General features: G+C 39.5%; 2 protein-coding genes and 1 non-coding gene across 4 annotated transcripts in view; all 3 read left to right on the plus strand.

The window, feature by feature from the left end:
• ATP8A2 (ATPase phospholipid transporting 8A2) overlaps nucleotides 1-22,962 on the plus strand; it is a 651,836-nt gene that overhangs the window by 141,427 nt on the left and 487,447 nt on the right. For both annotated transcript variants that reach the window (XM_030922372.1, XM_030922373.1), the window contains exons 3-6: nucleotides 19,029-19,128; nucleotides 19,596-19,694; nucleotides 21,043-21,088; nucleotides 22,109-22,149. In XM_030922372.1, coding sequence (XP_030778232.1) covers nucleotides 19,029-19,128; nucleotides 19,596-19,694; nucleotides 21,043-21,088; nucleotides 22,109-22,149 — 286 coding nt within the window. The remainder of the gene's footprint in view (nucleotides 1-19,028; nucleotides 19,129-19,595; nucleotides 19,695-21,042; nucleotides 21,089-22,108; nucleotides 22,150-22,962) is intronic.
• On the plus strand, nucleotides 4,394-4,499 carry LOC115894687. The gene has a single exon (XR_004054818.1). It is a non-coding gene; the product is annotated as a U6 spliceosomal RNA (small nuclear RNA).
• LOC104659986 (inorganic pyrophosphatase 2, mitochondrial-like) lies at nucleotides 9,196-18,473 on the plus strand. The gene is made up of 2 exons (XM_010360189.1): nucleotides 9,196-9,787; nucleotides 18,405-18,473. The coding sequence occupies exons 1-2, from the start codon at nucleotides 9,221-9,223 to the stop codon at nucleotides 18,471-18,473; spliced, it is 636 nt and encodes a 211-aa protein (XP_010358491.1). The 5' UTR covers nucleotides 9,196-9,220.

Consider the following 22,962-nt stretch of genomic DNA (forward strand, 5'->3'; position numbering starts at 1 on the left):
TAGAGCATTGATGAAGAACTTGAACTTCATCTGGCGCAGGCCCCCAGTGTTGTTTACTTTGCAGAAAACACTGCTATGCTGGCTGGCCAGTAGAGGGCACTGTGCTGTTGGTCTGAGTTGTACAGTGAGCGTTCCACCTGCAAGGCGTGGAGAGGTGGTTAAGATAATAAATATTTTATGTGACCAGCCTAGAGCTCACAGTACAAGACAAGAAATTGCTTTCTCTCTCTGACTCTCTGCCTTTGTCTGTCCCCGTGGTCTGTCTCTAATACTCTCTCTCTCTTACACACAAACACACACACACACACACACACACACACACACACACACACACACACACAGAATGTTGAAATAAAGGATGGATTACAGATTGTACACTTTGGGTAGACATGAATAGAGAAAAGCTTGTTGGAGAAGATGACCCCTTGGACTGTTGGCTCAGAAGAGGAGAAGGATGTGGTCTGATGAAAAGAAGAAAGAGAGATGTTCTAGGAATTTTGTGGAGGATGAAAGGAAGCAAGAGAACTTAATAAGAGCAAATACTTTTTAGAATAAAGTGATTTCCGTTTAAAGGGGAAGAACTGGACTCTTCGATTTCCCTGTGGGGTGAGTTTTAGGGTAAAGACTCCTGTGCTGAAAGCCAGCCTGCTCATCTCAAAGGAATACATACAAACGTTGCACTCTGAGTGCTGTACTCATGTGTGTTTCTTGTTAGACTCTTATGGGGCAGATGACAGTTTCCCCTTCTTTTCTCCATGATCTAGGTGTCAGTTGCCCCTGGCAAAAGGAAGTGATTGTGGGGAGTGATAGCAGATATGAGTAGTTACTAGTTCTTTTATGGTAGAAGCAGTATAGAAACAAATTGGGTCTTTAGTCTGATTTCATGTTCTAAAAAAAGCTCCTTATGTATGACCAGTTCTAAACTTAGCTAAAAGAATGGGCTGTCCCTTGACAGTTATATCTGGATACTACTTTTTTACATTAAAGTATTATTAAAATAACACATGTAGGTAGTTAAAAGTTCAAATAGTTTAGAAGTGCTTATCATGAAAATCAATAATCTCCTGCCCCTCTGTGCCATCCCAGTCCTGTTCCACCAAAGGCAACCACTTTGAACTCTTTGTGTTTTTAATTCTTTTGAAGGTTTTACCCCTTCCCCTCCGCAGCCCGCCATCTTCTTGCCAGATGAACTGGCTGCCCTGTCAATGTGTTGCTGTAAAGTGGTCATCCCAGAACTTTCTCACTGCTTTCTTGATATTTAGATACTACTGGGGAGTGGGGTGGGGGGTTGTTTCTTGATTACTGTTTTGTATTGTTGAAGAACATCTTGCAGTAAGAGGCTTCCTAAAAAAGCCTTCATAAAAGAAACATGGTTCCTCTCTCACAAGCCCCCCTCTTCTAGTTACACCGAAATCTTACACAGCCAGGCTGCTACACCCACAGCAAGGAGTATTCCCAGGGCACCCATACAAACCTCATACACTCATATCTAAAAGTCCTTCACTGAGAAGTGAGGCTTGCTATCTGGCCACCAGGAAAAAGAGATTTTTAAATGAATACAAAAGAAAGGGGAGACCTGAGGAAACAGTACAGCAAACTTTAAAAGAATATTTTAGAGTTTGGAGTAATGCTAATGCTAATATCCTCAGACTCATAAGATGACAACACATTCACATAAAACAAGAATAAGATGGCATTTCTAAGAAGGAAACAGAATAAAATAGCTATTGGCAATTGGAAGTATGCTAGCATAACTACAATATTGCAAAAAAAAAGGAAGTGAAAAATAAAGCTAAGCAAATTTCCCAGAAAGTGAAACCAAAAAAAAACAAGATGCAAAATAAAAGAGACCTAATAGTACAAATACAAGGCCAATATCCAACTATTAAGAGTTCCACAGAAACCAGAGAAAGATACTATTAACAAGTTATACAGAAAAGGTTCCTAGAACTCTAAGAAAAAAGGTTTCTGATTGAAAGGGTACCCAAGTATCCAAAACAATAAGAGACACATACCAAAATTTTTCATTATACAATACTAAATATTTTTCTTTATAGAATACTATTTCTAAAACATAAAGACATTTCAAAAAGCCTATTTATAAAGAGAAAACAATCAAGATGAAATTGAGTCTCTTAATAGCAACACAGACCACTAAAGTGACACTTTAGATTTCTATACCCAGCCAAGCTATCAAGACACTCAAATCTCTGCCCTACCTAATATGTGATTGTGATAGTTAAGTTTCTGTGTCAACTCGACAGGGCTATGGGGTGCCCAGGCATCCGGTTGAACATTATTCTGAGTGTCTGCGAGGGCATTTCTGGATGAGGTTAGCATCTGCATCAGTAGAGTGAGGAAAGCAGGTGGCCTCCCTAGTGCGGGCGGCCCCATCAAACAGTTGAAGTCCTGACCAGAACAACCCTCTGCCAAGTAAGAGGGAGCTCCTCCTGCCCGACACCCTTCAAACTGGCACATTAGCTTTTCCCGCCCTCAGAGCTACTGAAACAATGGTTCTTCCTGAGTTTCCAACCCGCCGGCCTTTGGACTGGAACCATACCATTGGCCCTCTTGCCCATTCCTGCTGCTGGTGTTGGGGTTTGCCAGACTCCATAGTTGTGTGAGCCAATCCCTTATCATAAATCTCTATATGTCTCCTAGTGGCTCTGTTTCTCTGACATAATGACACTCTTATTAAACTGAATTATTATTTTAAAAATGGATTGACGTATCTTCTGAGAAACCATTTGTGAAGGTAGAGCCCGTTCTTCCTGCCTCGCAGGCCAGGGCCCTTCCTTAGGCGGCAGCCCCTCTTGTGGGCGGGCTTCTCTCTCACTGCAGCTCAGACTCAGAAGGCGTCTTGGAGGCATGTTCAACTTCTCTGGCAAAAGCAGAAAGAAGTCTATTTTAGAAAAAAGACAACCCCACATCTTAGCTAATGATTCCATTCCTAGTTGTGTGTGTGTGTTTTAAACTGACTGCATATTTTTACATTCCTTTCTAGTGTGGTAGGGGTGTCCTTGTAGGCAGAAGTGGTGAATGTGTTTCCATTTTACAATTTTCAGTCTGAAGCTAGACAGCCTTTAGATCGGGTCTTTACTGCTGTTAGAATCGTGCACATACAGACTGACTGAACTCATGTCTCTACGTTAGATTTCAGTTAGACACCTTCATGGATGGGTCCACTTTATGAAAATGTGAGCTGTACACTTTGGTTTTGTGCGCTTTGCAATATATGCATGATAATCATAAAAATGTCAGCTAGAATAAAGTTTGACAATTATGTGAGAAATCCAGAAAGATAGAATAATATAGCTCGCCCCAGATTTTTAACTCTACAACATGAAGGCCTGATAGATATAGCTTTCTACCCAGACCTAAATGAAACATTTGTGCTTTCCATACTGGAGATCTCTGTGTACCAGCCATCTCAGCTCCGGATGTTCTCCCAGCTTCACCACTTCAGTGTAGATTTCCATCCAGATCATGTTTGATGTTTTAGTTCCTGAACCCTGTCTCCTTGGGAATTGTCCTTTCTGACAAGGTGTGTCCTCCCTGAGAACCAGTGCCCCCTTGACTGAGGGCAGAGGCGTTTGGGACCTGAACAGGATGGGTTTAGGCCCTTGCATTTGGATAACTCGATCTCAGAGTGGCTGCTCCACCTTACTTGGTTTGTAGCATGCCAACACTTGGGACAGCCTTAACCCTTTCCTTGTAGTAGGGATTATTTTCCTCTGTTTGGAAAGAATATGCTGAATTCTGAATGAGAGGCCAAATGTGGTGTCATTAAATGCAATATGTTTTAGTGTTAGAGTTTGACATACTGATCTGTTGTTTCTTCTGGGGCAGTGGCTGCATGGAGCCTGAATTGTGAGGATTCCTGTACTTGTTGAGGTATTTTTTATAACAATAGCTGTTGTTTCTTTTAATTGAAAATGGAGAAGAATCTCATTTAGAATGATCCTTCCCTTGCAGTGCAAAATTAAATAAATCTCACAACTCATTTTTTTTGTTTTTATACCATAAAGTTCACATTTTTTCTTTCTGTTTTTTTTTTTTTTGTTTGTTTTGTTTTTTTGAGATAGAGTCTCACTCTCTCACCTAGGCTGCAGTGCAGCAGAGCAATCTTGGCTCACTGCAACCTCCGCCTTCTGGGTTCAAGCGATTCTCCTGCCTCAGCCTTCCAGGTAGCTGGGATTACAGGTGCCCGCCACCACGCTCGGCTAATTTATTTATTTTTAATAGAGACAGGCTTTCACCATGTTGGTCAGGCTGGCCTCGAACTCCTGACCTCAAGCAATACACCCACCTCGCTCTCCCAAAGTGCTGGGATTACAGGCATGAGTCACTGTGCCTGGCCACATTTTTTTTTTTTTTATAAAGCACCTGGGCATGCTGACTTTGGCAGCACGTAGACTACAATTGGAATGATACAGAGAAGACTAGGATGGTCCCTGCACAAGGATGACACACAAATTCATGAAGTGTTCTATATTTTTAAAGTTAAAAAAAATCACTTGGGTAAAACTTGCTTTTCAATAATGTCACATTTCATGATATTAGCCATAAATATCCGACATCTTGCATTTGGAATTGGTTATCTAAGAGTTGTTCTCACTAGAAGATCTGCCTGGCAGCATGCTCAGTGGTCAAAATGTTATCTTCTTCTCAGCTCGTGTTTCCATGCAGGTGTCGAGATAAAGTGTTTCATGTCGATAGTTATTTATTGAATAATGCACTGAGTAATAGAACAGATTTGGAAATCTGATAGGAGCAGGGCAGTCACACTGTTTAATAGGAATTGTAGGTAGACTCTAATTTATGAACTTACCTTCAAAGGTGTATTATAAGTTGATTGGTCAGTGGTCAACTTCCATTTCACTTGTTGGATGTGTTTTGTCACATATAGTCTGAAAGAGCCTATGTGAGCCACAATAAAGGATTATATAGAGTTATAGCACTAATACCTCTCCTGGTCCAATTACTGCATTCTGGGAACAGGCTATAAGATAAAGCAGTGTCTGACACCCATTTTTCCTGCCGTAGACTAAGAATTAGGAACATGTTGAAAATAGAAATGGCAGTGTTTTAAAATGAACTGATTGACCTTTTGTTTGTGACTGGTAAGATTTCACTAGTTCAGCATTAGTAAAATGAAGTGAAAATTTCCTGTAAGGTGCTCATATGTTACCGTTGACAGGCTCTGTTTATCAGTGGGAATTCTTGTATTCAAGGTTATTTCCCGAATACAGTTTGGGAGGGATGGTTGGCAAAGCCTAAGGAATTGATGCCAGACGTGGAAGGCCGTGGGCTTTGCCATCCATTGGAATGTCCTCCGGGGTGGCTCCCAGGTATGCGGTGATGTCCATCAAGAAAAGCGTCAGCGGGCCACTGAGGAGGGCCTTTGCATGTCAGCGGGCCACTGAGGAGGGTCTTTGCATGTCAGAGGGCCACTGAGGAGGGTCTTTGCATGTCAGAGGGCCACTGAGGAGGGCCTTTGCATGTCAGCGGGCCACTGAGGAGGGCCTTTGCATGTCAGCGGGCCACTGAGGAGGGTCTTTGCATTTGGCGGTGTTGCTCTCATTCTTTCTCTTGATTGGCTGAATGCACTGCTAAGGAATCAGTGAATTGAACGGCTTAATGTTTAGTGTTATCATCTTGTCCTCAACTTCCAGTCATCTAGAACTCCTTGCTGAGTGACTATTTGGGAGGAGGAAGGTGAGTGATATCGTATCGGGAGCCTGCTAGGATGGAAGGCTTCCAGAACATGGTCATGGAATGCTGGCCCCGTTTGCAAAGTCAGCTTCTGGTGGGGAGGCTTAAAGGCTCCTTTATTCTTTCAGTAAATACTGAAGGCTTACTGTATATTGGGAAGATGTAAGAAATGTGTTTTTCCATGGAATGAAGAGAATAAGGCAATTGTTTTTGGCTGTCTTTACACCTGAACTTGGATTTACTGTTTCAATTTTGGTGATGAGTGTTAAGCTTTCGCTTACTTTCTGTGTTTCTGGAGGCTTGCTTGAAAGGGAAGTTACACTTTGAGCAGCTACTGAACTTTGCCTCTTTTAGATCGGTCTCTGGAGAACAGCTGTCAACTTCAATTTTTCTCGGAGCTGGAAAATCAGACTCTGGCATTGTCTGTGGATTCTTGCTTTCTGCCACATTCTGGAGGTCAGACTCCTATGGTGCCTTGTGATTTGTGAGGTTCAGGTAGACCCAGACCCATATTTTGCCAGACCCTATTTTCTAATGGAATGTTTCCCATATGTGCCTAATTATGAGTTATGGAGAGGAGCATGTCCGACATACGTGTAACAAGATCCACCCCGTGAGTCAGTCGGCCTCCTCAGAAGAGGGTTTGCGGATGGATATTATTATCAGGTTTTGTCCTCTCCTGGGAAGCCTCTAGATCTTTCCATCTCCAGAAAGGAAAAAGGCCAATGTGTCAACAAGAGTGACAAGGCCAATGTGTTGGCCCTTTGTCACATCCATTGCAGTTCTCTCCATACTTCTCCACCTCCATTTGCCCAAATTGGGCTCTTTACTGTCCCTCCTACAAGGGGAGCAATGGGACCTCTCCCACCTTGGCGTTTCTGTACTTGCCTGTCCCCTCCCTCTGCAGAGCTCTTCCCCTGTGTGTCCATGATACTTGCTCCTGCTCCTTCACCTCCTTTAGGGCCTAGTTCACAGGTCACCTTTTCAGTGAAACTTCCCCTCGCCACTCTGTTGAAAATAATCCCTTGCTCCCAGCCCCAGCCATTGTACCCTTCTGTATCCTCCTTCCCTGATGTGTTTTCTTCTGCAGTATTCATCACCATCTGTGCTGGTTTGTGTTCTATTTATCTTTTTAAAAAAATCTCTTTTCTCTTCTAGAGTGCAATTTCCTTGAGGGTGTGCGTTTTTGACCACCTGGTTCCCTTCAGTATCTCCAGGGCCTGGCACACTGCCCTAGTGCATAATTAGGACTGAGGAAGTATCTATTGCACATGATGAATGGATGGATGGATGGATGGATGGATGGATGAATTTTTCATAAAGCCCTGCCATCTTCATGTCACCCAGTTTCAGGAAACACTGGTCTCATGTTTAGAGGGAGTCGGAGTGAATAATAGAGAGATGTTCCTGTTTGCTCCTGGCCACTTATCTCCAGCATCCAAGCTCTGAGGTCTTGGGTTTCCATGCAGCTAGAGCCCCTCCTTGCTGTGACTAGCCAGGAGGGCAGCGATGCTGACACATGCATTTCATCCCACGAGTGGGAATGTCTTTAGGGGAGGGGTGGCTTATTTACTTGGGTGAATAAACTATCCTGTTGGGAAGTTCTGTCATTCACCCATTTACTCCTGGAGATGTTTTTCCCCTGGCAGAGTGAATGGTAAGACATCTCCCATCTTATTACATTTTTAAAAAATTGCTACATAATAGTTGTATTGACACATATTTTAAAAGTACATGTGATAATTTGATACATTCATATAATGTGTAAAGATCAAATCAAGTTGATTGGGATATCCAGTGCCTTAAATATTTATTTCTATGCTAGGAACATTTGAATTATTCTCTTCTAGATATACTGAAGTGTACAACAGATTATTGTAAACTGTAGTCACCCTGCTGATCTTTCAAATACCAGCTCTTATTTTCTCTACCTGACTGTGTGTTTGTACCCATTAATCAACCTCTCTTCATCTCTTCCTCCGTGCTACCCCTCCTGGCCTCTGGTCACCCCCAGTGTGCCCTCTGTCTTCATGATATCCACTTTTCTAGCTCTCACATGTGAGTGAGAACATGTGATATTTGTCTTTTTATGCCTGGCTTATTTCACTTAACATAATGACCTCTGGTTCCATTTACGTTGCTGCAAATGACAGGATCTCATTCATTTTTTGTGGCTGAATAGTACTCCATTGTGTATATATGCCAGATTTTCTTCATCCATTCATCTACTGATGGCCACTTAGGTTGATTCTGTATTTTGGCTATTGTAAATATTCTGAATAGTGCTGCAATAAATATGACAGTGCAGATATCTCTTTGATATATTGATTTTCTTTCTTTTGGATCTATAGCCAGCAGTGAAATTACTGGATTATATGGCAGTCCTACTTTTAGTTTTTAGTTTAGTTTGTTTGTTTGTTTGAGATGGAGTCTTGCTCTGTCTCCCAGGCTGGAGTGCAGTGGCATGATCTCGGCTAACTGCAAGCTCTGCCTCTCGGGTTCCACGCCATTCTCCTGCCTCAGCCTCCCGAGTAGGTGGGACTACAGGCGCCCGCCACCACACCCGGCTAATTTTTTGTATTTTTTTTTTTTTTTTTAGTAGAGATGGGGTTTTACCATGTTAGCCAGGATGGTCTTGATCTCCTGACCTCGTGATCCGCCCGCCTCGGCCTCCCAAAGTGTTTGAATTACAGGCATGAGCCACTGCTCCCAGCCCTATTTTTAGTTTTTTGAGGAACCTCTGTGCTGTTTCCTATACTGGCTGTACTCATTTACTTTCCCACCATCAGTGTACAAGGGTTCCGCTTTTCACATATCCTTGCCAGCATTCAATCTTTCCTGTCTTTTTTATAATAGTCATTTACACTGTAGTGAGATGATATCTCATTATAGTTATGATTTGCATTATTCTGATGATTAGTGATGTTGAGCATTTTCCTGTTGGCCATTTGTGTGTCTCTTTTGAGAAATGTCTATTCAGATCTTTTATGCATTTTTAAACCATATTATTTTATTTATTTATTTATTTAGTTTGAGCTCCGTATTATATTCTGGTTATATTCTCCTTATTTATCCCTTGTCAGATGGATAGCTTATAAGTATTTTCTCCCATTCTGTGGGTTGTCTCTTTGTTGATTGTTTTCTTCATTCTGCAGAAGGTTTTTAGCTTGATGTAACCTTATTTGTCTATTCTTGCTTTGGTTGCCTATGCTTTTGAGGTCTTATACAAAAAAATCTTTGTCTAGACCAATATCCTGGAGTATTTACCCCATGTTTTATTTTAGTAATTTCCAGTTTCAGGTCTTAGATTTGAGCCTTTAATCTATTTTGATTTGATTTTTGTATGATGAGAGATAGGGGTCTAGATTCATTCTTTGATATATAATTACCAGTTTTCCCAGCATCATTTGTTGAAGAAACTGCCCTTTCCCCACTGTATGTTCTTCGCACCTTTGTTAAAATGAGTTGACTATAGACCAGTGCTGGGATCGGGCCGCGCCGTGTTATGGCCCTGTACCACACCGAGGAGCGCGGCCAGCCCTGCTCACAGAATTATCACCTCTTCTTCAAGAATGTAACTGGTCACTACATTTCCCCCTTTCATGATATTCCTCTGAAGGTGAACTCTAAAGAGGAAAATGGCATTCCTACGAAGAAAGCACGAAATGATGAATACGAGACTCTGTTTAATATGATTGTAGAAATACCTCGGTGGACAAATGCTAAAATGGAGATTGCCACCAAAGAGCCACTGAATCCCATTAAACAATGTGTAAAGGATGGAAAACTACGCTATGTGGCGAATATCTTCCCTTACAAGGCTTATATATGGAATTATGGTACCCTCCCTCAGACTTGGGAAGATCCCCATGAAAAAGATAAGAGCACGAACTGCTTTGGAGATAATGATCCTATTGATGTTTGTGTAACAGGCTCAAAGATTCTTTCTTGTGGAGAAGTTTTTCATGTGAAGATCCTCGGAATCTTGGCTCTTATTGATGAAGGTGAAACAGATTGGAAATTAATTGCTATCAATGTGAATGATCCCGAAGCCTCAAAGTTTCATGAGGGGGTCTCACTATGTTGCCCAGAATGGTCTCGAATTCCTAGGCTCAAGCAATTCTCCCACCTCAGCCTCCCAAGTAGCTGGGATTAGGGGCATGCCATGGCACCTAGCTCCAGGCTGAATTTGACAACAGATATTTTTAGCAACGTTTTATTGAATTCTTTCAGAACATTCAAATTAACTTCATAAAGACAAAAACTTTTTTGTATTCATAAATTCACTGGTGTATGTAATATTTAATTACCTCTCATAATTATAATAAAAGATACACTTAGCATAAATGGTTTGGGAATAAACACACCTGATGCTTTGTAAAGCTAAAACTTAACTGATGGAAACAAAAGTGTGGGCTTCATTCTAGAATACTCTGCCAGAGGCAGCATACATAATATGTGAACATTAATCAGAATGTTCTACAGAAGTAGAGTCTTTACTAATCAGTCCAGTAAGTTGATCAAGTAGAGTTCGATTAAAAGAGCTTAATTTGTAATCAAAATTAGAAACAAATAGATTTAGCTTGATTACATATAGAGCTTTTCCAGATTATCCTAACTTTATTGGATTAGTTCATCTTTAAAATTCATACAAAATTAATTCCACAAGTGGGAATAAATGACTACTAGAGAATTGCCACTTTTCTTAAAATAACAAAGATTGTAAAAAATGTATCTAATCAAAGATGTCCTACAAACAGATAGTGTTGATGGTTGCACAAAATTGTAGACATACTTAATGTAACTGAATTATACACTTAAAATGCTTAACATGGCAAATTTTATGTTACGGATATTTTATCACAATAAAAGAAAACTGAAAAAAATGAGTTGACTATAAATGCATGACTTTATATCTGGGTTCTCTCTAGTTCTCTTTTTTTAAGAGATGGGGTCTCACTATGTTACTGGTCTCAAACTCCAGGTTTTGAGTGATTCTCCCACCTTGGCCTCCCAATGGCTTCTCTATTCTGTTGCATTGGTCTATATGACTATTTTTATGCCAGTACTGTGCTGATTTGGTTACTATACTTTTGTAGTATGTTTTGAAATCAGGTAGTGAAGTCAGCGTTGTTTTTTGCTCAGGATTGCTTTGGCTATTCAAGATTTGTGGTTCCATATAAAGTTTAGGATTTTTTTTTCTGTTTCTGTGAAGAATATCATTGATATTTTGATAGGGATTATATTGAATCTGTAATTTGCTTTGGGTGGTGTTGTCACTTGAATAATATTAATTCTAATCCATGAGCATGGAATATCTTTCCATTCTTTGGTGTCCTCTTCAATTTATTTCATCAGTGTATTAATAGTTTTTCTTATATAAATCTTTCACTTCTCTGGGGAAATTGATTCCTAGGTATTTTATGTTCTTTGTAGTTATTGTAAATGAGATTGTTTTCCTGATTTCTTTTTCAGATTGTTTGCTATTGGCATATAGAAATGCTACTGATTTTTTTATGTTGATTTTGTATCCTGCAACTTGCAATCATGTCCTCTGTGAACAAGGCTAATATGACTTTTTCCTTTCCAGTTTGGATGCCCTTTTTTTCTTTCTCTTGCCTACTTTCTCTGGCCAGGACTTCCAATACCATGTTTAGTAACAGCGGTGAAAGTAGGCATCCTTATCATGTTCCAGATCTTACAGGAAAGGCTTTCAGTTTTTCCCGATTCAGTATGATGTTGGTTGGGGGTTTGTCATGTATGGCCATTATTATTTTGAAGTATGTTCCTTCTGTATCTAGTTTGTTGAGGATTTTTATCTTAAAGAGATGTTGGATTTTATCATATACTTTTTTCAACATCTACTAAAATGATCACATGGTTTTTGTTCTTGGTTCTGTTAAAGTCATATATCACATTTATAGAGTTGTATATGTCAAACCATCCTTGCATCCCTGAGAGGAAATTCACTTGATCATGGCAAATGATTTTTTTAATATGTTGGTGAATTCATTTTGCTAGTATTTGGTTAAGAATTTTTGCATCTACTGGCTGGGCGTGGTGGCTCATGCCTGTAATCCCAGCACTTTGGGAGGCCAAGGTGGGTGAATCACTTGAGGTCAGGAGTTCAAGACCAGCCTGGCCAACATGGTGAAACCCCATCTCTACTGAAAATACAAAAAGATAGCCAGGTGTGGTGGCACATGCCTGTAATCCCAGTTACTCTGGAGGCTGAGGCAGAAGACGAGCTTGAACCCAGGAGGCGCAGATTGTGGTGAGCCAAGATCACACCACTGCCCTCCAGCCTGGGCAACAGGGCTAGACTCTGTCACAAAAAAAAAAAAAAATAATAATTTTTTCATATATGTTCATCAGTGATATTGGCCTATAGTTTTCTTGCCTGGTTTTAGTATCAGGGTAGTACTGGCCTCATAGAATGAGTTTGGAAGTATTCCATGGTCTTCAATTTTTTTTCAAGGCTTTAGGAGAATTTATTTGTTTATGAATTTTTTGAGTCAGGGTTTCACTCTCGTTACCCAGGCTGGAGTACAATGCTGCAAGTCTTGGCTCACTGCAGCCTTAACTTCTGGGGGCTTAGATCCTCCCACCTCAGCAACCTCCTGAGTAACTGAGACTTCAGGCACACACCACCTTGCCTGGCTAGATATTAGTCCTTCTTTAAATGTTTCATAGAAATCAGCAGTGAAACCATCTGGTCCTGGACTTTTCTTTAATGGCAGGCTTCTTCTTATGGCTTTGATTTAGTTACTTGTTATTGATTGGTTGAAGTTTTCTGTCTCTTTGTGGTTCAGTCTTGGTAGGTTTTATGTACCAGAGAATTTATCCATTTCTTCTTGGTTTCCAATTTGTTGGAGCATAATTGTTCATAATAGTCTCTAATGAATTTTTTGTATTTCTGTGGTCTCAGTTTTTATGTTGCCTTTTTCATTTCTGGTTTTATTTGAGTGTTCTCTTTTCTTCTTAGTCCAGCTAAGGATTTGTCAATTTTGCTTATCTTTTCAAAAATTCGAGTTTTTGTTTCATTGATCTTTTGTACTTTTTTTAATCTCAATTTTATTTATTTCTGCTCTTACGTTTACTATTTCTTTTCTTCTACTAATTTTGGGTTTGGTTTGTTCTTGTTTTTCTAATCTCTTAAGGTGCTCTTAAGTCTTTCTACTTTTTTGATGTAGATGTTTATTGCTATAAAATTCCCTCTTACCATTGCTTTTGCTGTATCCCATAGATTTTGATATGTTATATTTCCACTTCCATTTGTTTCAAGAAATTTAAAATTCTCCTTCTTAATTTCTTCATTGACCTCAGTTGTTGAGGAACATGTTATTTAATTTCCATGTGTTTATATAGTTTCCAGGGTTCCTATTATTATTGATTTCTAGTTTATTTCATTGTGGTCAGGAAAAAATAGTTGGTATGATTTCTACTTTTTTTGAATGTGCTGGGACTTGATTTATGGCCTAAGATAGTCTTTTCTAAAGAATGTTCTGTATACCAATGAAAAGAAAATGTATTCTGCAGCAGCTGGGTGAAATATTCTGTAAATGTGAGTTAGTCTTGTTTTGTCTAGTATACAATTGAACTCTGGTGTTCCTTTGCTGATTTTCTGTCTAGATGATCTGTTCATTACTGACAGCGGGAAGCTGAGGTCCCCTTCTACTATTGTATTGTGGTCTATCTCTTGCTTTAGATATATTAATGTCTGCTTTCTATTTTTGGGTGCTCTGGTGTTGAGTGCATAGATATTTATAATTGCCTTTATCATTATATAATGATCTTCTTTGTCTTTGACTTGTAGTCTGTTTTGTCTAGTATAAGAATAGGTAATCCTACTATCTTTTGGTTTTCACTTGCATGGAATATCTTTTTCCATCTCTTTCATTCTATGTGTGTCTGTATAGGTGATACTGGCTTCTTGTAGGTAGCATATAGCTGAGTCTTGTTTCTTTATCCATTCAGCTATATATATCTTTTAATTAGAGCATTAAGTTCATTTACATGCAGTGTTATCATTGATAAGTAAGGACTTACTACTGCCATTTTTCTGCTTGTTTTCTCATTGTTTGGTAACCAGCTTCCCTTCCTTCCTTCCTTCCTTCCTTCCTTCCTTCCTTCCTTCCTTCCTTCCTTCCTTCCTTCCTTCCTTCCTTCCTTCCTTCCTTCCTTCCTTCCCTTCCTCCCTCCCTCCCTCCCTCCCTCCCTCCCGTCCCCTCCCGTCCCTCCCTCCCTTCCCTCCCTCCTGCCTTCACTCTTCCTCCTCCTTCCTTCCTTCCTTCCTCCTTCCTTCCTCCTTCCTTCCTTCCCTTCCTTCTTACTTCCTTTTTTCCTTCCTGTGGTTTCTTCCGTGTCCTTCCTCTTCCTTCCCTTCCCCCTCAGCTTTCTTCCTTCCTTCCTTCCCCTCCTTCCTTCTTCCTTCTCTTCCTTTTTTTTCCTTTCTTTGTGATTTCTCAGGTAATATGTTTTAATTTGTTGCTTTTTATTTTTAGTGTGTCTATTATAGGTTTTTGCATTGTGTCATCACAAGGCTTGCAAAAACATCTTGTAGATATAACAAGTTATTTTTAAAGAGATAACTTATCTTAGATCACAGAAAGGAATAGAAACAATAAACTAAAAAAACCTCTGTGTTTTAACTCCATCTCCCCTACATAATGATTTTTTTGTTACCTCAATTTGGATATATTTATACTGCCTATTTCTTTCTTTTTTTTTTTTTTTTTTTTTTTGAGACGGAGTCTGGCTCTGCCGCCCAGGCTGGAGTGCAGTGGCCGGATCTCAGCTCACTGCAAGCTCCGCCTCCCGGGTTTACGCCATTCTCCCGCCTCAGCCTCCCGAATAGCTGGGACTACAGGCGCCCGCCACCTCGCCCAGCTAGATTTTTGTATTTTTTCAGTAGAGACGGGGTTTCACTGTGTTAGCCAGGATGGTCTTGATCTCCTGACCTCCTGATCCGCCCATCTCGGCCTCCCAAAGTGCTGGGATTACAGGCTTGAGCCACCGCACCTGGCCCTATTTCTTATATATTTATACTGCAGGTTGCTGTATGTGTTTTTGTTTTTTATAGATTTGTCTTTTGGGCTTCATACTAGAGTTATAAGTGGATTGCACACCACAATTACAGTATTGGAGTATTCTGGGTATGTCTATATGCTTAACTTTACTAGTGGGTTTTATACCTTCAAATGTTTTCTATTTTTTTTTCCAAATTGAAGAAACCTCCTTTAGTATTTCTTATAAGATGGGTCTGGTGATGGTAAATTCTCTCAGCTTTTGTTTGTCTGGGAAAGCCTTTATTTTTCCTTCATAGGTGAAGGGCAGCTTTGCTGGATACAGTATTCTTGGATGGAAATTTTTTTCTTTTAGCACTTTGAAAATTTTGTTCCACTCCCTTCTGGCCTGTTTGGTTTCCATTGATAAGTCTGTTGCCAGATGAATTGGAGATTCTTTATACGTTATTTACTTCTTTTCTTTTGCTGCTTTTGGGATCTTCTTTGTCCTTGATCTTTGAGAATGTGATTATTACATGCCTTGGGGAAGTCTTACTTGGATCAGATCTGTTTGTTGTTCTCTGACATTCCTGTACCTGGATGTTTATTTCTTTCTCAAGTTTTGGAAAGTTTTCTGTTATTCTTTTGAATAAGCTTTCTACTCCTTGCTCTTATTTAACTCCCTCTTGAACACCAGTGATTCTTAGACTTTGTCTTTTGAGGTAATTTTCTTTATCTTGTTGACAATCTTTGTTCTTTTTTATTCCTTTTTCTTCTCTGTGTATTTTCAAATTGCCTGTTTTTGAGCTCATTTATTCTTACTTTTGCTTGATTCATTCTCCTACTGACAGCCTCTAATGAGTTTTTCAGTTCCTCAAATATATTTCTCAGTTTGAAGATTTCTGTTTTTTTTTATTATTTCAGTCTCTTCATGAAATTTCTCTGATAAATTCTTGAGTTGCTTTTTTGTGTTATTTTGAAAATCACTGAGTTTCCTTAAAACTGCTATTTTGAATTCTTGTTCAGAGAGCTCACATATCACCATCTTGTTAGAGTTAGTCACTGGTTCTTGCTTCATTTGTTTGGGGAAGTCATGGTTCCCTGTTTGCTGCTGTCACGTATGAATGTATGTCTATGTGTTTGCACTGGAGAATTAGTTATTTCAGTCTTCTCTGTCTGGCTTCTTTTGTTTTTTTATGGGATATATTTGCTTAGAGATTCGTTGTAATTTACCTGTTGAATTTCTTTCTTTTCCCATTAGGTCACTGCCTCCTTTTCAGCATTAGGTAGTTCCTTAAGCCCAGGTTTGTCTCCTGCTCTAATAAAGAATTGGAGCACTGCCCATCCCAAAAGGGGATAGTGCCAAAGGGGATATCCTAGCACTGTGGGGAGGTTAAGTAGCGATTTGTGCTCAGGGGACCTGTGGGATGAACCTCCTACAGCATGGTGTTGTTAAACAGACTACTCCGATTTGGTATCTCCTTTGGCCAACTTATCAAGTAAAGTTTCCAGAGTTGGGGATAGTAGTCCTGCCTCCCCACTTTGTCTCTGGCTGTCCCCAGGGATATTTTTTCCTTCAGGCATTCCTCATGCTTCCTGTGAGTTGAGGTAGGAGCGAGTGTCCTGCCAGGGAACTCAAGATGATGGGGAAGCTGCTTATCACCTTGATTTTCCTTTTTTCCAGTGTTAAACTGAGGGTCAGGGGGAGATTTTCCACATGCTTGGTGCCAGCAGATTGGGGAAAGGGGTGTATTGGCTATGGATGTCCCATTCTCTTACCGTTTGCTTGGAGCTTTTTTACTTCTCTGTGGCACTGAGAACTGTCTCATTCTCATATTTTCATTCTGGGATATTTGTGGTGATAATCTAAGTGCTGTAAATTTGGTTTTTGTTTTCTGTGCGGGGAATGAAGCCAGCCAGCTTGCTTCCAAGCCACCATTTTGGAACCAGAAACCTCATTGTATTATACCTTACAGTGCTCTGCTGAATTAAATTCAAATAGGAAATTTGAACAAATTTACCTCCTCAGCAACTATCCTAAATCCCTGCTACTCAAAGTGTGGTCATTGTACCAGCAGCATTGAACTCACTTGGGAACTTGTTAAAAATGTGGAATCTCAGGACCACCCCAGACCTACTGAATCAGAATCTGCATTTTAACAAGCTGCCCTGGACACTGGTATGTACCTTCATATTCAAGAAGCACTGTCCTGCAATATTCTGGTAGACTCATTTTGACAGGTGCTGCCTGTAGCTGTTCATAGTGTTATATCTTTAATTCTGTAACCCAACGGCTAATGGCTGTCTATTTTGGCAATTATTTTAATGCCACACAATAACCTTTTCTTGGTTGAATGTTAGTTTCTCTGAATTATTGATCATGCTGACTCTGTCTCAGGATGCAAGCATTTGGGCTCATTTTTCAAGTTCTAGTAGAGTCAAAGTTAGTATACATTTCCCTCTCCACTTCTACCCTCTTATATTTCATTTCTTCCCACAAGCAGGATTCCTTTTCTCCTCAACTCTCCATCTTCATGCTTCTCAGGGACATGTAGGTCCCTAAGCACAGTCAGCATTTTGTTCAAGTGGAAAATGTTCGTATGTCGTTGGGGTCATGTGCCAACTGTGTGCATGTGTATCTGGTTTATACAGATGGAATCTCAGGTTCAAATGTTATAATCAAGTTGTTTTGCAAGATAGTTTCTACACTCTTATTTCACAGTATGTGAACTTTCTTTTTGTTTTTTGCTGACAAATGTTGATTGTGTTATTTCAGTGGTCAGGATTGCTGTAGAGGTATGCGTGATATTCCATTTGATTTTGTCCTCTAAGCCATAGGTAAGAATTAACTTTGTATTGTGAGCCATCACATACATGAGTTTGGTGTATTTTCCCTACTTTTTAATGAGCTTAATGTCAGCTAGTCGATTCTGTCTGGCAAAATTTCACAGTGACATCCTGTTATACCACAGGGCCACGTAAACAAAGAGGAGACCCATGTCAGCAAATTTCTAGCTAATTCAGGGATAGTCTTTCAAGTTTCATATTGTTTAAGTTCTGACTCTTTAAAAAGTGGTCTTCATATAACATCACATACGTCTTTAGCACCTTAGGTAGAAGGTGCTGAAAATGATTTTGTCTTTAAGGATAACTCTGATCACTGTGTTGTGAAATACGAGGCCATTGTACCATGGGGCATGATTTTCTCTGAGGCAGCGGCAGATGGGACTATTGGCAGTGGGACTATTTCTTGTTCCATCAAATGACCTCCGGCTGCTATATTTTTGAGTAGTCTGCTTTGGTTTTACTCTGCTGTTCCAGGCTTGGTTGCTGTCCAGTCTCACAGTAGTGTACCTTACCTCTGGTGTATTCTGTCTCCTGAGCCCTTTGCCCTTCTATTGTGGTGCTTCTAACTTGCTGTAAATTAAAAACCTGCTAGATAATTTTGCTAGAATATATTATAATTAAGAATGGGCTCAGAGTGATGTCTTCAGAGGGTGAGCTAGGAATCATATAGGTACTTCTAAGGTGCAAACTTGAATAAAACCTGTGCACAGCCACAGCTGGTTTGGTTCATTTTGCCTTTGGGTTATTTCACTGTTCACTCACTATCTGCTATGTGCTAGGAACATATGGAATCGAAGTAGACATTCTTGTTGTTCCCATAATCTGTTCTGGGGATAGATAAAATGCAAAGCAAAGCATTACACCTATGTGATACAGGTGCAAACGCTGTACTGTGGACTTCCATGAAGAAGAGTCATTATAAATTTGACCAGACTTACCAGAAGACGTAAGATTGGGTGGGAGGAAGGACACTTTAGTCATGGAGAGACAGGTAGGGTGTAAGGGAGAGGATATCCTAGGCAGAAGCAAAAGTGTGAGCAAAGGTGGTCAAATAAAGGGTGTGTGGAAGGAATGGAATTTATTTGGGTGTGACTGAAGCATGAACCACCTGTGGTGGGTACCCAGAGGGAACGTCGAATTGTTATTCACACGCCTGCTGTTCATAGCATGTAGCTCCTAGAAGGTGGGTAGATGGCTCTGCTTATATTGTGTGAAAATTAAAGAAGCACACGTATGTCTTCCAACGTGGAAAAAAAAGACCTCATTGGAAGATTTTCTCATTGGGGCACCATTTTACAAACTGAAGCTCTTTAGGAGAAGATGCACAGCAATTTCCTTGTTCTGAGTTTTGATACTTTTTTTTTTAAACCATTTGTATAGCTTTCGAAACTTCTTGTCTTGTTCTTGTGTTTTAGAGTTTACATCTATAACTGATAGTATTATTTTTCTTTGCACTTACAGTACGGCCAAGTACAGCGTGTTGACATTTCTACCTCGATTCTTGTATGAGCAGATTAGAAGAGCTGCTAATGCCTTCTTTCTCTTCATTGCCTTATTACAGGTAATGGTTTTTTAACAGTTCCTTGGAATTCGCAACCTTAATTAAATGTAAAATGAGATTTTGCTAAAAGGTTCCTTAACTGCTAAAGTGTTATCATCCTGGAATAGAGTTTGTTTCCCTCCTCCGGTCATTGTTTGATAGAGTGAACAAGCCTGACTTCATCTACAGGGAGACTTCTTTTGGTGTGGCCTTAAGGATGATTGCAGTGACTGAAGGAGGCATTGAAAAGTGGCCTTAGGGCCACACTTTTAAGCCTTTTTCTGTTCCAAACACATAACAAAGGTTGGATAAAATTTTTAAAAATATGTAAAATACATAGCTAGTTTTTAAAGTAAGGTCATTATTTTTGAGTAACAGAAATGGAACAGAACTGCCAAAGTGTGAACTGTGCGTGACTGCCATAATTTTCTTCTTATGGAGAGGATTTTTATGTGCCAACTTCCTACTTGTGGTCTCTTATCTTCCAGCAAATTCCAGATGTATCTCCAACGGGAAGATATACCACCCTGGTGCCATTGATCATTATTTTAACAATTGCAGGCATCAAAGAGATTGTAGAAGATTTTGTAAGTTTTTGCTTTTGGATAATGAAATCATTGTATGCAGTAGATCATAACTTATGTGTTGCCTCGGTGATGTATTTAAGGCAGAAAATTGGGCTATAGCTGAACCAGCCTTTTTAGATGCCTGATGATATTTTTGGGGGGAGGGGATGTGTACTCAGAGTGTCCTAAATACCTGTACAGTGACACTAAACAGTTCCAACTTTGTTTTCAAATATTAGGTCTCTGGAGCCCCATTGATTTTTATCACTGATGTTCCTTATAGCCTGCTTTAGAGCTTGCTAATTTGGGCAGCAAATGAAGGATTGCTGTGCTGTCTAGGATGGCAGCACTGTCTCGCTCTGCCTGAGGCAACTTTATAAGAATCTTCTCCCCTCACAATCATCCTAGTGTAGCTCCAAGTTCATTGGCTACAACAACTATGTTCCTTTTCTCTCTCTTTCTTACTCTCTCTCCCCCTATATATTTGTGTGTGTGTGTCTATGTATATATACACACACACACAAAATATATATATATGTTTGTATGTGCTGTCTCTCTGTCTCTGGATCTTCCTCTCCTCCCTTACACACACATATATACACCTTGCTTTCACAAACATATATGCATCTTTCTGGGAATAGGTACGTAAATAAATAGGTACGTAAATGAATATTTAAAAAAATAGGTATGTAAATAAATATAATACAGGTTAAGCATCCCTAAATCCAAAAACCCCAAATCTGAAATGCTTCAAAATCCAGAACTTTTTGCATGCCGACATGATGCCACAAGTGGAAAACTCCACACCTGACCTCATGTGATGGTTGCACAAAATTATTATAAACACTGTATGAAGGCTATGTGTATAAAGTGAATATGAAACATAAATCAGTTTCATGTTGAGACTTGGGTCCCATCCCGGAGATACTACCTCATTGGGTATATGCAAATACTCCAAGATCTGAAACAATCTGAAATATGAAACGCTTTGGGTCCCGAGCATGTCAGATAAGGGATCCTCAACCTGTACACATTGAAGCAACGTTACTTTATCAATAAAATGAAGTTGGCTGTTTGTTGCTGGGTTTGTCATACTGAATAATCATTTCAGTCTGATCTAAAGCAAGGAGTGAAAAGTTTTGTACTTCCAAGTGCCTAGAACCACAATAAAATAACTGAAACTAGAGGAGAGCACTTCTAAACTTAGGGAGTGCTGATAGATCACAAAATTGTCGAATTGGATTTTACAGCATGAGCATTGTTGGCAGTTAGTTTCCTTGTCCCCTGTAATTTCCTGATTGTTCTGTTTGCTATTTCAATTATTCATGTGGAAGTTTTGTTAGAACTATTTTCTCTCTTTCTGTAACAGAAGCGACACAAGGCAGACAATGCAGTTAACAAAAAGAAAACCATAGGTAAGATCCCAGGCTGAATCACTTTTTCCACTGGAAAACTGTAAGAATAAGGCCTACATTTAAGGAATTTTAAATAAGTAGTGAATGGTATTGAGATAAATTGGGAAGATGATCTATAAAATACTTCAAAGAAACAGTAAAATAACAAACAAATTGAACATGATTTTAGTCCTAATAATTAAGATTTGAACAGCATTTGTGTATTTTAGAATGTTAGAAAAGGTTGTAATTTTCAGGAACTAGACAGTTTTTATGTCCATAAAAAGTCTAAGCATTCACGTCCTTCATTTATAATCTCTCCTTACTTCCATCTTCTACTTCTTATTGTTTTATTTCTACAACATCAATTTTTTGTTTGTTTGTTTAATTTTTTGAGACAGGGTCTCACTCCTGTTCCCCAGGCTGAAGTGCAGTGGCGTGATCATGGTACCCTGTAGCTTTGACCTCCCAGGCTCAGGTGATCTTCCCACCTCAGCCTCCTGAGTAGCTGGGACTATAGGCATGCACCACCACCCCCGACTAATTTTTGTATTTTTGGTAGAGATGAGTTTCACCATGTTGCCCAGGCTAGTCTCAAACATCTCGGCTCAACCTATCTGCCTGCCTTGTCTTCCCAAAGTGTTAGGATTACAGGTATGAGCCACCATGTAATCCTACATGGTGGATTCCACAAAAAATTGTGGAAAAAAATTGTTCCACAATTTTTTTTAAATTGTGGAACAACAGGCCTTTTTTTTTTTTTCTTCTGGGCTGAAAATAAGTAGATTTAACTTACATACATAAACATTGATGTGTATGCATTATAATGTATATATATTACAGAGGTAATATATATACACTGGTGTAATATATATACACTGGTGTTCCATTTTGAGTGGGGGTGCTGATGTTATGCCATCATGGCTAAAGATAGGGTATGTTAGAATTAATAAATGGAATTCTAAAAGAAGGCTTTTGGATTTTAGGAAACTGATTCGATTTATTACCAGTATTAACCAATATTTTATTTCTCTTTTTCAGTGTTAAGAAATGGTATGTGGCATACCATTATGTGGAAAGAGGTAAAAACTAATTTTAAAGATGTACCAGTACTTTTGGTTTGAAGACGTGTAATGAATGGCTGGTCTTGATTGCAGTATAAAGTTTGTGTTAAGACATGGTAGAGTTTTCCGTGAGGTCTGCTGAGACCTGAGTCATGTTTACTCTGTCCCCTGCCCCTTCTAGTAAGGGCCCAATGTGTCACTTCAAGCTATGAACTTCATTGCTCCTGACTGACATTTCTGAAATCTCTAAGTATTTTCTAGTTTCTAAATCCAATTTGAGAAACATTTTCCCTGGTCCTCTGTTGTCTTAATCTAAGTCAAAGTTTATTTTTGTTTTTTAGCATTTGTGATTCTCACTTCTAACATTTTTGGGTGGAAAGGTCATTAACTACAGAATGGTGGAATGGGGGTAAGAAACCACCCCGTTTCTGTTCTAGCACAGTGGTTAGCTGCTCTTAATAATAGCAAGGAAAGCTTTGCCTCCACGTCCCCGGACGTATGAGGTTTAGAGGCTTGAAGAATGGTGTGGTTTTTTGGTTGTTTATGGTGATGAGTAGACAATTTAGAAGAAATCTGCCATACCAGTCTGGGTATTTTATATCTGATAAAATGAGGGTTTTAGCTGGACCTTCTTAATGGACACAGGATGTGTTGGGGGATGACTCTCATAGCCGATTAACATGATTTCAAAAGAAAACGACGTTTTAGAAAGGTAACTTGAAATAGTGTTTCTTGCTAAACATTTAGTAAACAATGTTTTTAAATGCCTCTTACAGTCTTTTATATCTGAAAAATGCCCGTGATATGATAACTGCAGCATTTGCTTTAGTT

The sequence above is a fragment of the Rhinopithecus roxellana genome, chromosome 18 (genome assembly GCF_007565055.1).
Source record: "Rhinopithecus roxellana isolate Shanxi Qingling chromosome 18, ASM756505v1, whole genome shotgun sequence".
NCBI classification, from domain to species: Eukaryota; Metazoa; Chordata; class Mammalia; order Primates; family Cercopithecidae; genus Rhinopithecus; species Rhinopithecus roxellana.

Coding starts and splice junctions, on each gene's coding strand:
- LOC104659986 (XM_010360189.1), top strand. CDS start 9,221: ATGGCCCTGTACCACACCGAGGAGCGCGGCCAGCCCTGCTCACAGAAT. Junction 9,788..18,404: donor CCTCAAAGTTTCATGAGGGG/GTCTCACTATGT, acceptor TTCTGGGGATAG/ATAAAATGCAAAGCAAAGCA.